Here is a 17,645-nt window from a genome sequence, read left to right on the forward strand (position 1 = left end):
CTTGGGACATTGTGAAAGTCTTGAATCTTGCGTTCCTAAAATTACCTCCAGCTGACACCAGCAACGGATTTCAACAACCCACAGACCTTTTGTAGGAAGCATGAGGATTTGTTATCCTGATTCCTGACATGTGCCATTACAGAAAATAGCAAATATATATTATTTAGTTTATCGGCCTGCAGGCAACAACAGAAAGTGTATTTAGCTCTACCTTAGTTTGTCTAGCTTAGTTTGTCCAATATTATATCGTAATTGAAATAGTCTACAACTGTTTTGCTTGCCATTTATTTATTTATTTATTTATTTATTTATTTTTTGTATGTATTTATTTTGAACAGAAATACTCACAACGCTGGAACGATACACCGCCGACACGCACCAAACTACGGAATAATGGCGCTAAAATATAAGCCACACTTATACTTAAAATTTAATGTTTACACCCACATATCTTTGAATATATTATTTATGTATGTATTTATTTATTTTATACAACAGAGTTTTCTCTACACGACTCTTTGGATATTGTGAAATAGTTTTAACTTGTATCGTGTGCTCCTAAAATGACCCCCAGGTGACAGGTCAACAGATATCAATAACCACCGACCTTTAGCCGGTAGGCAGCATGAGCATTTGTTATCCTGAACTGTGCTATTACAGAAAATAGCAAATATATATATATTCGTTTAATTTATTACAGGCAACAACAGAACATGCATTTTACTTTTATATTCTGGCTTAATACTGCTCAAAATCCTACCACAGAAATACTCACTATTCTGGATACCGCCGCCACGATCCGGCCTCAAAATGGTACAAATACCTCTAAAATTAAAAGCTCAATATGTGATTATTAACCGTATTTGCCGTTACTCATTTTGTTGTAGTAAATTACCCAATAGTTTATTTAATTCAAACCTCTGTAGAGAGAATACTTTTATTGAATAAAATGTAGTTAATAATAATACTAATAATAATACTATTACTGCTAATAATAATAATAGTACTACTACTACTAATTATTATTATTATTATTATTATTATTATTATTATTATTATTATTATTATTATAACGAATAACAACAATTAATTATGTTCTTTCAATGTAAAATTTAGGTTCTATTAAGTGCAATGGCATCCACGTGCTACTGTAACCTACCCTTATTTCGTTTTAAAGTTTGTCTACAAATTGGTTCCTCGATCGTCTGTGGTGCTATTGACATAACCGCAGTAGCTTTGCACCACCTTGTGGTCATTAAAGATATTACAGCATAAAATCACTCAATACAAGAGTGCGGTATCAAATACAAACAAAACAAAGCAAAAAAAATAAAAATAAAAGAACAGTCTTGTGTATTTTCTTGTTTACATCAGATGCAAGAAACACTAATATCGGTAGGATATTAGGATATACCAGACTGTTAACTTCCAAGTCATTTAAAAGTGTAGGCCTAACTGTAAATTAATTGTAACATTATCTTTTGTGTACCGGTTATTAAAAATATTTCAAAATGCTATTACCATTGGTTTTCCATGGACTAGTGAATTATTTTTGACAAAAATCAAACAATATGCATAGGCATATGTGCTACATATTTATTGTGTTTGAAGTGCTTTTTTATAAGAACATAAGAAAATTTACAAACGAGAGGAGGCCATTCAGCCCATCTTGCTCGTTTGGTTGTTAGTAGCTTATTGATCCCAGAATCTCATCAAACAACTTCTTGAAGGATGCCAGGGTGTCAGCTTCATCAACATTAAATTATATTGGTAATATACAGGTGTACAGTTTTTATATTTTAACCTTTTGGCTTTAAAATTCAATATTGTACTTGAAAATGCCTATATATATATATATATATATATATATATATATATATATATATATATATATATATATATATATATATATATAATCTATTTCACTTAAATACAATAAAGCACCACAGTCAAACTAAATTAGTATACAAATAACCATTACATATCTTACATCATCCCAACCACTTAAAAATATAGTATTAGAAGGTTTTATTAAATACAAATCATATTTTGATGAGATTCAAACAGGGTAACATTTTATTTCAAAGCTTTGAAAAAGGCAATGTTTTTGTCAGGTACAAATTGGATTCAGATATGTTTCCTATCTCCTCAGTAATCTTGGGTAGCTAGAATGAATATATTTTCGCTTTCCATCCTGGTTTGTGGCTTTGATTAGAAATGTCCAATGTGTGTTGAAAGCTTGGCATTTTAATTACTGCACTGCAAGCCACATCAAATCTATTTCACTCTGAAAGTCTCTTTCAAATCCTCTGTTTATGCAAGCTTGGAAAGGCAAGTTGATTTGGTAGGTCCTCTTTGATAATGATTCAGTGTGCCTTGACATTCTAATAGAATGCTATCCCAATGAACACAATTGAGCTGGGCAGTGAAGCAAAAATCATTAGGTAAGCAAGCTAATCAAAACGAAATCAACCATTATCCACAGCACATCTGTGTACGCTACACACTGACAAATCCGGGGTCTCTGAAGAACCAGCTACAGTTCCAGGTGGGTAATGCACAGGTTGTCACATTCCCCATATTCATTTCCATGGGAGTGAGATGCTGACTTTGCAGCTGCTCAATCAGTTTGTGAATATGACCCTCAGAGAGGCGAAGCACTATCCGAACCATAGAACTATGTTATCACCATTATTAGGAAGCTTAAACAGTAGCTGGGTATAAGAGCCACTGGTGGAATTGGATGCTGATTGTGATTGATGTGTTCCTATTAGCTCCTTGGTGTTATCTCTCTGGATGGAAAGAACAGCCACTGAGTTGTAACACAACAGATTACCTGCGTTTCCAGCCCTAGACGGATGTTTAAATAAAATATAGACCATTTTACCAAGATGCTCATTTTCTCGCTGTGGTGCTCAGACTATTTCATGTCAAGTGTGATTTGCTGTGATTCTCCACTCAATAAACATGTCTTATCATTCATATATATATATATATATATATATATATATATATATATATATATATATATATATGAATGATAAGACATGTTTATTGAGTTATTATAAGCAGAATTTCACTGAGGTTTGTATTATTCACCACAGTCTCACAATTTGAGGTCCAAGGTGCTTTGCTTGGGATTTTTTTTTTTTTTTTCAGTATGCTTTGCCAAAATGATTGATCGTGACTAGCGAACTGAATGTCCGGCATTACCCAATAAATGACTTTGGCCCTTAACAGCAGACCTTGGCCAGACAGAAATCAATATTTCACCATTAAAATCTATCAAAGAAGAGTTAAAGCACCAGCTGTCTCTGCCGCCTTTTTGCGGTGTGTGAACATTAAATCCGACACTTGCAGTACATGAGTAATCAATATATAGTGGTTCACAGATCATTTGTGGTCACCTTTTAGCTGTGATGGATGCCTGGAAAAGTTGTGATTCATTTTGTCACCCCATTAAACAAGATTCTGTCGAGTTCCTTCCTGATTTCATTTAGAGGATCATTCTTCACACTTCATAGAGAGGGAATGTGAGAGAGAGAAGAGAGGCAACGAGATTTACCAATCTTCTCTTATTTTAATGTCACTTTATAGAGATTTTGTGTCCTGCAGAGTGTGAAAATTCTGCTGAGATAGGACAAACATACTTCTAGAACTACTCACTGCATGGTGTATGCATTGTGTGAAAAGCCCTCTGTAAATGTTTACTTTTCTCATAGAAATATTGAGCTTAACCCTCTCCTACCTGTTTAAGCATGTTTTAATACTGTAATCTGTTTATGTATATTTTTTAAATCAAGACAGAAATAATATCATGAAACATAATGAGGTAAAATATGACTGTCTGTAAACCCTGACTATGTAATTGGATATGCTTCTGGGGAGTTTTATAGCTGTAAATTGTTCATAAGTAAACAATGACACACAGCATATTCAGGAGAGATAATGTTACATTATTAAAATTTTGCCAGACACACCAGTTCTGTTGTTTTCGTTGCTAAAGCAATTTTGGATAATAATTGTAAGGTCTGTCAAAGGCTGCTGTGAAAAATGTCCTGTGCATCAAACACATGCCGTGGAGGTAATTGTGAGTACAGGGCATCACAGGAAGCAATTTCTTGTGCTCCATCGCAAGTGCTTTATCACTTGTAGTTCCCGTCAAGGACAAGCCCTCCTCCGCACCCCCTATCCCTGCAGACCCCTTCTATCACTGTTCTTCTGGTGTATGTAAGCCTGAAGGAAGAACGTGCCTCTATATCTGTCACTGACTGGCAGAAATAGAATAAACAGCTGTGAAATCTGTTGTCTTCTCAAAGGTTTGCCCATATGTTTGCCCTCACCTGTGGTGTGTAGATTATTAGGTACTGTACAACTGCTATTAAAAATAGATTTCTGTATTCATGAATATTCTTTGAATACTTTCATTTTAATTGGCCCAGGTGACAAGTTTGATATTTAATTACTGTGTGCCTGCATCTGAAATAGTTGGGTGGATTTCCTAGTCTTTGTTGTAATACACTACTCTGTCGATGTCTTGCTAGTGATATCCTATTTCAAAGCATAGACTGTGACTAAAAATGTATGTGTTGACCAGGTGTTGCCCACAGCCGTATTACCTTGGATTAGAGTTTCAGATGACAGGCAATAGCAGTGAATGGGTTATTCAGGAGAAGGTATTCATTTTTCTTGGATACAAATCAAACACTCTCCAGCGTTATGTTTGGGTGTACTGTGCTGTTAAAACCAATGTCCTGTAAAATGCCATTTCTTCTGACTATAGGAGGGTAATACAGAACATGTTTCTGGTCAGGAAGAACTGCCTCCTCCCTGACTAATTTAATTAACCCATGAATTCCCAGATCCAATGCTCCCTGGACCAAAACTTAACTACAATTCATAGGACTGGATTTTTGAAATCGGGTACAGCAATCTAAATTAAATAAATAAATAAAATAAGAATAATAACATAACGATAGTATAGCAGATGTGTTTGTTATACTAATAAAGATGGAGGTTAGGTGATTTCTTTTTTTTATTATTATTTTTTTTTAAAGATTCAACCACTGCACTAGGCTTGTCATTACTACTTTGATGCCTCCTGTAACTTTTCACCTGTCTGAAGACTCGCTTTATTGTTCAGACAGATTTGCAAATCCTTTGCAAAGGACTGGAATCCCAGATCTTCTACCAGGGTATAATTACTTCTGTGTGTAAAACACAAGCATATTGTTGTGTATAAGTGTTGGGTTGCAGGCTTTGGGGTTTTATTGGAACTCTTGACAACTCAGGCTGTGAGGGTTTGGAGGTGAGCCTGGGGGTGTTGTGAAGCTCTGTAGCTCTGATAAACAGAATTAGACTAGAGCTTATTTATGGTACTCTATAACGACAGTAGATCTCTACCCAAAATTCCGAGCTATTGCTTTTCTCTTAAGATTGGTGTAGCATTATTATACACTTTCATTTTATTTGGGCTAACTGGAGAGTTGGCAGTGAATAAAGTAATAATTGATTAATCTAACTGTTAGAGACTATGGTTGTGTATATTATTTGAATCTTGGTTAAACTGCAAAATGACTCAATGTAGCATCAGTTAAATAATCACTTTTTCAGCATCTTCATTAGATGTTATTAGATTTATCTTAGATGAACTGAACTTTAAACAACAAATTAAGTCTCTAATATTAAAAATAATAGTAAAATGAATAATGACTAAACTGACCTGGCAGCTCTCACCCATTAAAAAACTCTTTAGGGGAATTGCATGGCATTATGCACACAAAGGGGATTTAAATCCATTGATTATTAATCTTAATTATTTCAACCCACAAGCGCATGCAGTAGGAAGCAGGTAACATTAATCTACATTAAACCTGCAGAAGCTTGGTATAGTTTATGCTGATTCATGTCTGCCTGGTCCCTGCACATGTACATGCAGGAGTAAGCATGGTAATTACATCTGGAATCAGACTGAGGGTCCAATCTGCATATCACTGCTGGAGGATAAAGCAAAAATATCATTATCCTCTGCCACTTACAATGAAGCGAGTGATAAGCTCTTTGAAGGCAAAGCGTGAATTTCCCTTCCTGCCACTACCTAAAACATATGCAGGTTTTCATTAGAATTACATTGAACTCTCTTTACTTCACAGGTTAATATATATATATAGAATGAACAAAAGAGTGACATTGTTACTAGATTTCTAAGCAGCTTTAGATTGTATGCTAATGATGCATTAGGAATAAATATTTAGATTGGATGACATGGGGGATAAGAAGGTACTCTTTATCATATATAAATAAAGCAACTCCCAAAAAGTTGGTGCATCTTTATTTAAAAAAAAAAAAAAAAAAAAAAAAAAAAAAGGGAATGTTCCTCCCTAAATCAATATAATCCAATCATAATGCTAATGTGTATAGTAAACTGTGTATAATTAAATTTTCTAATTGGCATTTAGTTTAACATTTCTATATTGATTGTTAGTATAAAGATTATATTTCTTAGTAAATTGCATGCATTTATATTTTACATTATATTAAATGCCACAGAACTAACCCTTGAACTCTATGTATGTTTGAAATCTCATATCTCTCTTGATAAGTCGTTATGAAGGCTCCTGGGAAAAGGAGATGCCCATCTTTCTGTTTCCTGTGATGTGCTGCCTCTCCTTCAAAGCCTTGCTATATTGTGTGTCAGATTCTTGTCATACATACCAACTACAAAACGAGTGGGACGAATAAAGTAATGTACACTTATCCTAATTTAGTGATATAACAGACAAAATACTATCATGTTTTTGTTTTAAGGAATAAGAAAGATGGCTACAATGTATATCAATTAGGTTATACCATGTATTTCATACATACACCACTAATTTGTCAAATGCCTAACAATTTGACCTTACTAAGAATTCCTTATTTTATTTTGCCCAGGCATGCATAACTATCCCCTTTTCAAACTGTATTTTCATTCCTGTATCTTTAACAAAGCAGTTATAGGGCCTACAGCTTCAACAATCAAATCTCACCCTGAGCAAATACCTGGCATTACAAAACCTTGAAATGTTACATCCTCCAGGTGGCACCAAAACATGACAAGCTGAAGATCTCTTTCAGCACTGTATGAATGATGTACTAAAAGGAAAAAATAAAATAAAGCAAGACTGTTCCTTTTCTCAGAGTAATAACTGACTGCTAAGGCATTAAATGCTCTGTAGTGGTAGTCTGTACATATGATAAAGTACTTGTTATAGGGTAGTAATGTTGATCAAGGCAAAATATTTTAAAAGTCATTGTTTAATAAGGGCTTCATGTTTGAACACTTCCATTTACATATGGGAAGTTACAACAGATGGGTCTCTACCCACCCATCAAACCACAAAAATGCAGTAAATTGTAATAACAAAGCTTGTTTGTGTCTATGCTGAAAGTTGAGGCACATTCTAATTGGTTGCAAACATGAAGCTATGAAAACAATAAGTGAAGAAAAACAAAACAACATTTAATTCAATCAATATAAAATATGTATACTGAGCATTGTCCATAACAAGTGGAAAATGGGATTATGACTTAAACCAAAGACTATTATCTTTTGCCACCCGTCACTTCTTTAATAGAATATGTATGTTTGTCGAGCATTTTTATTTTCTCGATCTAGTTTTAACACACATAATTATGTGTGCGTGCATGTGAACCTCTGGCCTTTTCCAATAATTCTATTTCACTTTTTATATTGCACTACTATTTCTATTTAAAAAAATAAATTAAGGAATACAAAAGCAAATACGGATTTACATTTCTTCAGGAACTCCATGCAAAACCAATGCTTATTACAAGAGACAGCCACATTTCACATTACTGGTAGTGTGGCACTAGATCGTTTTGTGTTGAACACTTCTGTCTTGGTTTTGAAGTTAGGATGAAGAACTGAAACAACGTGATCAAGAGCAGAAATTAGACACAATGCCATGTATCATCTAACATTCAGCTAAGAATAAGCCTTCGATTGCAATGAGTGTAAATAGTGCACAATACTCAGCACAAAGTATAAAAAAGATTTTCTTTTGGTTTGTTTGTTTTTCTATTCTTCTGCCAGATATTTGATTAAACCAAATGTATCCTGATCCTCCAGGGATCAACTACCTAATATTGGAATCGGTGTCGGATACACACAAGGTACAGCACTAGCAGAGATGTGTACGTTTAGAGCAGAAAAAAAAAAAGTGAATACTTCCTTCTGCAAAAAAATATATATATATCTACTGTAGAAACCCCCAGTAAAACACATTGGTGTCTATTCAACTGACCTTAAACAGGAGAGGTCTTAAATGCATATAATTTAGGCCTAAACAGCAGGTGTATTTATATCTGCCAATGTTTAGATTAATTTAATTAACCCAAACATCAGTTTGGCACAACACAGCCAAAGGTCTAAAGCTAAAGTCTATATTTCAGGATCTTTCAATAGGCATTAACTCTTAATGTGAAAAGTTGTATTTCATACCGACGCACTGTCACCAGACTACCTATACAAAATAGCAATCACAGATTGCACTGTACAGTAACAATAAAAAAACAAAACAAAACAGTAGTTGCAATTCTACATTCAAATTAAATCCTTATTTACAATTCTACATACTTTCACTTTTGGCATGTTATTCGATCAATGTACAGCCATTTGTTTTTCTCTTCTAAAAATAAAAATCACCCAGCAAAACTTCTGGCTTCAGTCTTCATGTGCCTTTTCTTGAACAACCTTGCATTCATACTGTTAAAAAAATATAATAATAAATAAATTGTTTCAGAATAATACTGCAGCATTAGCATGTTTAATTAGAAATGTGTTTTCAGGTGTAAGCAAATACAGATCTTAATTTATGCATGTGTTCGGAATTTAAAATAAATAAAAAATAAAAAACGTACAGATCAGTCTTACCATTGCTAGTTGACGGCCTATATTTCCCATGGTAATTCCTCCAGCAAAAAATATACAAGGTAACCAGGAACGTACATAGAGGAAGTCAGGGGAGGTATACCTGTAGGAGGAAAGCAGAATACTTACAGACAACTAAACAAAGCTGGCTGGTTAGAATATTAGTTTGCGTAATTCAAAATCTGCAATTCAGAAAATCAAGATAACTAGGAGTTTAAGGTATACAGTAATTACAATTTGTTTGTTTAGGAAAGGCAACACTTTTTTTTCCCTTCAAGGAGGATGATTTAGAAGTACATACTTACTGAAAAACACCTTTATATACCAACAGCTGGGTCACCAAGGTTGCAAAGAAAGCAATGCCTAATCCAAGGCCAAATCCACTTCGAGATCTGTCAAATGTCCACCACAATCCAATGGACAGTGCTGCAAGTGTAAGAGACAGCTGCATATTGTTTGCAAAATCTATTTTCTGCAAGAAAAGTGTTAAGGAGCAAAAGTACTGTCCTGCTAACTATTTAAGCAAGTTGGAATAACAAACGTGCATGTTCTTACTGTATGTTCTAACCTCCTCTCAGTACTTTGGCCTGTTGATATGTTTTGGTCATGTTTTGGTTATTTTAGATTAATAGCATGAATTGTGTGAGTGTTTAAAATGTGTAAGTAGACATTAGTATATCAGTACTTTTTTTAAATATTAGTCTAGCATATATAATAAACTCAATCCTCTGCCTATCCCTTTTGTTGAAACAGTACACCAACATGAAGAGAAGGATACAGCACTTGCGTGGTTAATCCCCACAAAGACTGCCACACATCGCATGACGCTGGACCACTCTCGTTTAAATCTGTGAGGCTCCCCAAGGTGACGGTCAATACACGGGTACATCAATCCAATCACAGCTACAGGGGAAAAAACAAAACATGTTTTAAATGACCCATAATAACTGTTCTTTACACACCCCTAGGGTTACTCCAGTTCAACTGCACCCTGACTTTCAGTGCAAACAAAGGTTTAACAGTTCAATCATTGTTGATCAGGACTGGCTGCTTAGTCTTTCAATGTGCAGCACTGGCCATTTCTGTACAAAGGGCAAAGAAAAGACTGTCGGGAATCCGTAAACATGTTTATCTTCACAATACAGAGTGCCTAACATTCACAAGGAGGGATTTGGAGATAAAGTTTATAGAGGCAATCTATTAAGCTAATTAAACCCAATCCACTTACCATACACATTATCAGACCTAGTTAAATCTAGGATTTACATAATTTACAGGCAGCAATGTCAAACATTTATTTTACCAACCAGGAAAAACGAACTTTCTAAAGTTTTAATAAACAAAACAAGCCAAGAAGATACTAAGTATATGACAAAACTACAGTATAGCTACACTACTACCGTAGTAAAGTACAGTAAATATTTTACTCCTTGCACTAAAGCATGAACAGACTGCCCACTAAAATAGGATTACATACACATGTGCATTAAGTCTATTAGTTATATAATGCTGTAAAATATGAAAACTGAATAACAGATTAAGAGAGAAGTTGGAGCAGCTCTTCATACCCCATTTTAAACCATTATGTACAGTATCCTTAAATGGCAATGTAGCTAACAATAATTCCATAAATTTGCCACATCATACACATATTATTAAACAGTGAATGGACTATTTAGTTTTAGTAAACATGTTTTTTATTTTATATATAACACATACGCTATCTGGTACTACAGGAAGTTAGACATCTCTGCTTGCAAAGCATGTAAAATAAATGCATCTGAATTTAAAAGGAGAATAAAAATGAATTTGTAAATGGGGTTACTGGTATGTCATACTTTAGTCCAAATGAATGGTCAATAATCAATGACAGTAATTTGTGCTTAAAATGTAATGTGAATGATGATGAAAGCAATGCAGAGCACCACATTTCAAGCATGGTATTGCATATGTACAGTTCAAGTGTGGTCTGTATCGCTGAATAGTTTAGGAATCTTATATCAATGGGACAGCTGAAGGGTCCAAACAAATTGCCTTATTGTACTCTGCCATCTGGAGCCCAACTCCCTGGTCTAGTACAGTAACACTGCATTCCAACAAGACTACGATCCAAAGCACACTTCTAATCTTGTGTATCTGGAATGAAAACATGCACACTGTACATGTGTAATAATGCAAGCAATGAGCTTAATAGCCCACTCCAAGTCACGAAATGAGTATCATTGAGGAAAGTACGGATTATATGGATCAGGTGAAAGTGAAAAGGGCATCTACATGTCTTGCAAAGCTGTGTGAGGTCTTGTTTGGACATTTGGAATAACATTCCACGGGACTATGTTTCAAAAAAAATGTTCACAGCATAGAAAACAGAAAACATAGCATGTACTTGGCAACCTGAACCTGTTTTACGGAGATAACTTAGACAACCAGCATAAAAACATGTAGCCTATACGACAAACACTCCTACTGAATTGAATAATACTGTGTTTCACACTCAACTTTGTGGAATGTTTTGATTACACAAATGTCATTATACAGTAAACAAAAATCAGTTATTTAGAGTTTATGTAACATTTATTGTTACTTATACCAACTTCTACAAACAGAAACAACAAATGCATGTGTAGGTAATATACAAGAATATTCAGAATTTTTTCAAACTTGCTATAGGCTGCAAAAATTCTATATTTTGTTTGATGAATGTCAATGCAGTAAATGTCAGAGTGCACTGCAACACAGAATTTTAGACTCCCAACTTTGCACTGGGTTTTGAAAGTTTTGAAACCATTCATGAATATACGGATAACACTATCAGGCCATACTTCTTCCAAGACTTCTTTGGATGCCCCTTAAAAAAAAACAAAAAAAAACATTTTGTCCACTACACAGCACACCAGAAGTACAGGGGCCCAGTAATAATGTGTTGTGCTATTAAAGAGGTAAGAAACTTACCTAATAATCCCCGAGATACATTTCAAGTGTCTAATATTTTATGTGCATCTTATACTACAGCCAGGAAAATTGTGACAATACTATTGTTTATAAACTGACAAACAAGATATATTGCAATGTATTATGCAAAATGACTAAAATCAGTCAATCTGTTTCATAAGCGGTCTGAAGAGCGGAAAGCGCTTTTGTTTGAGCAAACTAAGTTCCAGCTGTTTGGCACAAACAGGTGCACATTTATGGTGGAACTTCACAGTGAATAAAAACCTTCAGCCAAAATGAAACACGCTGGAGCTTGTCTCTAAAGGTTTAGGAATTTGTCTAGTTTATGCATAATATCAACAATGGAAAATGTTGAAATAGCAACTTTTGGATACTTTTGTCAAACTTTTTGTAACATTATAAAATGTACTTGTGTAACTGTTTTACAAATAATTAAATTAACCACTTACTTTGAAAGACATCTGTGAAGACACAGTAAGGGCTTGGGTTTCATTAGGAGATTGATTAGAAGCACAAATAATTGCTTCTGTACTAAAGACAACTTACATCGTAATATTGCCTTTATTGTACTTGTGTGTTGGCAAAAGTCTTAAATTTAAGCTTTCTATTAACCAGGTACAGTAGCCTGCATAGTCAGACCACATTATACTATAATGTGCACTTATATTTCAGCAAATCAGATTTCATGTTTGAATAAATGATCCAAGACATGAATAGCACCTGATTTTTGCAGTCGCCAGTGTAAAACAACACATCATTTACAGTACTCATTTCTTGTGATTTATAATGTCTCCAGAACCCCTGGATTCAAATAATATCCTTGCAAGTCACTGCAAACCATTAACCTTCAGTCCATCTTTTTGCACCAGATGTGTAATTCTCTTAGGGTCGAGGGCATTACATTTTCTCTCTCTCTGTATTACTCAAACCTATCCCAAAATATAATAATTCAAAGATACTACAATACAGCTTTCCCAAATGACACAAAAGCAGAGACTGAGCGCAGGGGAGTAGAATACAATACCTGCCCCACTGTGCAAGATTAGTAATGCAGTATTCAAGACTGTTGGAGGGAGTGTGGACAAGACATTCTCGTGAGCTTAAACTTTGCCCAGACACAGCTTTGAGGACCACTATTAATCCCTTAAATCAATCACAAACATTATTTCAGAACCTACCTGAAGCTGTGCCAATGCATGGTGGAACCCACCATGCAGAGGAGAAGATGCTGGCTATTACATCTGGAGGAAAGAGAGTAACATTTCGTTGAACTTGTAGCAAGTTTAACACTAAAGCTAGGAAAACCCCAATAGAAAACAGGACCACTCCTCGTATTGTCAAATTAATTTTGCGATTTGTTATGACTGAAATGTAGGGACCATGCATCTTCTGCACAGGTGGTAGACTTTTCAACTTTGTAGCTTCCACCATGACTGCCAAAAACTATTCTATTTGTTAATGATAGATGAGCACAGTGTTCCTCTTCTAGCCACCAGCACAGTTGACCTCATCATACATTACAGTAAACCTAGAAGATAAAGAAAAAAATATTAGAATACCAACCAACTACTGCAGGGAATTAACTACACAGAATTTTCAAAACATATACTAAAAGAATATGCTTAGAAAGTTTAACCACAATTGGATAAGCAGCTTTATATGTAAATATAGTGAGATAAAGAATGGATAATAAATACTGGTATCCAAAATACAGTAGGGAACAAGGCAATCGGATCCAATTCATTACACTATGTGCCTATATAAAAAATGTTCTATGCTATCTAAACAGGTGCAGAATTACAACCGAAATCTCCAAGTACATGTATGTAATTTTTTAATATGGCATGTTAAATTTTATTGGCCACCCTCTGAAAAATGTGATGCCTGAAAAAAATGATAAATTTCACACTTTGTAATATGTATAAACATTTACATGCATTTTTTAAAAAGGAAGATGTGTGTGAATGTTAATAGTGATAACATAATATGCTAAAGAATTTCATATGTGGGGGAAAAAAATGTATTGAGCAGTAGACTGGTTATTCTTGGATCTAACTGCTGTCATAGAAGGATACTCCCAGGTATCAGAGCAGTGGTTTGTGTTTCACTGCAGATGTGTTCATTTCAAGGGTGCATTTGTAGTTCTGATTCAGAAAGTCCCCATCAGCAGTTTTATTAAGAGATAAATGGGCATATCTCACAGACTACAACAATAGAAACCAGTGCAAAGTTTGCATCATCTTTTTCCAAAAATAAATATTTTAATGTGTAACACTGAGTGTGTATTATAAGCAATTTATTGGCAACTGTGCTCGGGCCCACACGCTCAGAGGGGTTCGAAAGTTTTGATTTATTGATTTATTTATTTTAACAATGATGATGTCCTTCGCATTTATATTTGCAGATGTTATAAATTTGTATCACTGTAGATGCCGGTGTCCAGTGCCAGTAATTCAGATTGTATCTTCCCTCATTTCAACAGTTTATCGGTATTAATTGTCCTAACTTTTCCCCCTGGAGGCTGGTACGAGGCATGTTTTCATGGAAGGTTTTGGGGTACTATTCAGCACAAACATTTGCAGTTATATTCTGAGTGCACGATTCATAATCGTTTAAGATGGAAGCTGTTGAGTGCTGCTGCGGGCACCAAAATAAACTACAGCAAATCAACATGCCTGTATTTTCTGATTTAAAAATAATAATATTAAAAAAAAAAAAAAAACGGTTTCCTATGTGAGACAATTTCTGCAAATGTCTGTGCAGAACTGTGAATTCGGTAATAATTTCTGTGATCGCAGAATTGGGGAATCCTGGTAGGGTTAGTGATTAAACCTGTTAGTTTATGATTAAAAAATAGTGTAGTGTTGGATGTAAAGATGTATGCAAAATAAAATAGGCGAGTAGAAAACGTTCTTATTACGTATTGTTTCCTACATGCTAACAGCCTGACAATTAAACAGTTAAATATTGAACACTTAATTGGGTATGTTTGATGTTTATAAAAAAGCGTGCGTTGTTAAATTCACCGCTGCATGCACCGACGTAAAGCGGATTCACAAAACCGTTATTAAATTCACCGGTGCGTCATCGCAAAAGCAGCGGGTTCACCAGAGTTGAGAGTCCGTGAACTGCAGAAAAACCAAAATGGCCGCTCCCACTGGAAGTTTGTCTTGTACGGAGATACTATTATCAATGTAATTGTAGAGTCAGAGACGCCAAAGCTTTTGAAAATGGGTATGGAATTATGTATTAAATAAATATATAACAGCACTAATAAACATATTGGTAAACAATATCACATTTTCCAACGTATCCAGAGTAGCTGACTGAGCTGGTGACGTACAATAATTCGGTATGCGAGAGTATACAATTATTATTATTATTTTATCGTATGTTATTTGTCCTTTTATACTTCAAACATATGTTACAGAGTTACAAAAAGTGGGCGAAATGTATTTGAAAGTGTATCCATTAATATGTTCACATTTATTAATATTTACAGTTGCAGGATAGCTGCTTTCTACATTTTAATGCAACAACAAGCTAGCTCCTAATTAGTCGGTTAAAGATAACTAAACCTTCGTCCCAATAAGCTCTCAGCTCGCACAGGTCAGCCACAGCCTTGCATGCCGCAGCAGCAACCTTTCTATTATTATTATTATTATTATTATTATTATTATTATTATTATTATTATTATCAGCAGCTATGTTGATTCACCAAACTGTTGGTAAATTCCCGCACCGATGAGCACCAAGTGATGTCACTTCCGACTCGATTCACAGCACTGATGAATTTAACAACGCACACAAACACGCAAAACATTGTAAAATACCGTAGTCACGGACTTTTCCAACGTCCATTATTTTGTAAACAAACAAAACTGGCCATATTTACTAGCTTGGCCTACTCTTTAATTATTAGTATATCTCAACATCCTTCGCTTTACCAGAACATGCCACCCTTTAACACAATTTAACTGGTTGCACGTACTATGAATTAAATGTGAATCGTCGCTAAGTTCACAATAAACGACCACACTTTATTATTATTATTATTATTATTATTATTATTATTATTATTATTGTAAAGCAGTCTGCTGCTGCAAAACCGTATCGTCAATATAAAAACACACATATTCCATTTCTTACCTTATTTCGTCTCTCACAAATACAAAATATAGCCGCCTGACTCCGCGTACACTTTCTAAGCCAAACACTAATTAAAAGTTGAAATACGCTAAGTTTTAAGACACTCAATTACTTCATTTCACTCTCGCATCACTTCCCTGCCACTCACTGCAGTTACGTGAGCTGAACGTCCAATGACAGGCCAGCTCACTGACGTCGTTTTCTAGCGCAAGATCGCAAGCGTACTTGTTGAGTTAAGCCTACGCCCTCTCCCCCACTAAAAATACAAGTAAACAGCAAACTAAATGGTTTAATTTCATTGTGATTGTTCATGTTTATTACGTTTTTTTTTCAGTGGTGTATTTGTTTGTGAAACAGTTTTTGTGGCTGGCTACTGCTGAGTTGGAATCGAAATTACTAAGGCATTACTAAGTAGCATTACTAAGTTACGTGTACACACGAGTGGGTGTCGTGTTATGCAAATCCTGGGTTATATATTTAACTGTCTTGTCTCCTTTTTTTAATGTAAAATAAGCGTTTATTACATTTGTTTTAACATAAAAAATATTTTTCTATTAAAAAAAGGTTTTATTTATGTATTTATTTATTTATTTTTGTGTATTTTTCAAGATAAAATAAATAACTGCCAAAAGAAGCAGCGTGACAGAAAAGTGAACTTGGATATTACTGGGTTAAAAACATTATTAAGGAATAGGTTTTAATATGCCATGACTATCTGTATGTATGTCCTTTATTAAAGTGTGGACAAAGCTGTTCATTTCTCTCTCGCTCTCTCTCTCATTTTCTATCCAGTTTTTGGAGTTACCCCTAGGGAGTGGTCCGCAAGGAGTGAATTGTCTGCCAGCATGAAGCTATAAGTCACATTTTGAGCTGGTGTTCAAAAGCATCATTTTTCTCTCCACTCCTCAGCTTTAAACAATGTTTTACACTGCCTACCAGTGTTGTTTCTCACAAAGTCATTATATGGGATAATATATTATATATTGAGATTTTCATGCTTTGTGAAGTTGGCAACACTGTCAGTCTGCAACTTGTTAGCATGGTAATATATGGGATTTTAGCACATTATTCCAGCACAGCTGTGCCAAGACTACTTGGCAAAGAGGGTGGTAAAAGGGACAAGCATGAGATTGCTATTTTCCCCTGTTAAGTGTAGTGTTACTTATTCACTTTATATAATACATACAGCGATCAGCACAGAGACAGTAGCTGGACTCTCTGTTTATCAGGTGACCTGATCAGATAGCCTGTTATGTATCTACAGTAAAGCAACACTGGAGACCATTTCTTTGATGTGCTCTGTCCAATAGGAAGTACGATCAGGAGAAAGTAGGAACTGACACTGGTCATCAATAGAGGAAAAACAAGACTTGCTACATTTGCCTGTAGAAATAATTCATTACTAAGGGGTAGAATTGACTCAGTATGTGAGTCTAGAGTAAAATATTTCTTGAGTGGTACAGACAGTGCCAAGAAGAATATAATTCTATGACACTGTAAGGAAGCTGTTTTTTTCTGGATCTCAGCTTGTAAGGTTTACATAAGCAGTCAAGTAGACAAATGTGTCAGCTATTGCCTAAGCAGTTATGAGTTTAGCTGTTTTTGTAATTGG

The 17,645-nt window shown here is 34.8% G+C and overlaps 1 protein-coding gene across 1 annotated transcript; it reads right to left on the reverse strand.

Annotated features, from left to right (window-relative positions):
- Positions 1-7,278: 7,278 nt before the first annotated feature.
- Positions 7,279-16,246, reverse strand: LOC117400217 (insulin-induced gene 2 protein-like). Its single transcript, XM_033999815.3, has 6 exons — positions 16,034-16,246; positions 13,063-13,412; positions 9,711-9,835; positions 9,238-9,404; positions 8,936-9,035; positions 7,279-8,767 (listed from the first exon to the last, which is right to left on the reverse strand). Exons 2-6 carry the CDS (start codon positions 13,313-13,315, stop codon positions 8,726-8,728), a joined length of 687 nt encoding a protein of 228 aa, XP_033855706.3. The 5' UTR covers positions 13,316-13,412; positions 16,034-16,246; the 3' UTR covers positions 7,279-8,725.
- Between the last annotated feature and the right edge of the window lie 1,399 nt (positions 16,247-17,645).

The sequence above is a fragment of the Acipenser ruthenus genome, chromosome 10, assembly GCF_902713425.1.
Source record: "Acipenser ruthenus chromosome 10, fAciRut3.2 maternal haplotype, whole genome shotgun sequence".
NCBI lineage: Eukaryota > Metazoa > Chordata > Actinopteri > Acipenseriformes > Acipenseridae > Acipenser > Acipenser ruthenus.

Bases quoted from the DNA above. Each gene is read 5' to 3' on its own strand.
- LOC117400217 (XM_033999815.3), bottom strand. From the start codon at position 13,315: ATGGTGGAAGCTACAAAGTTGAAAAGTCTACCACCTGTGCAGAAGATG. The intron at 9,836-13,062 runs GTAGGTTCTGAA...TTTCCCCTGTAG, and splicing joins ATGCATTGGCACAGCTTCAG to CTGTGATTGGATTGATGTAC. The intron at 9,036-9,237 runs GTAAGTATGTAC...TTCCTCCTACAG, and splicing joins GTATATAAAGGTGTTTTTCA to GTATACCTCCCCTGACTTCC.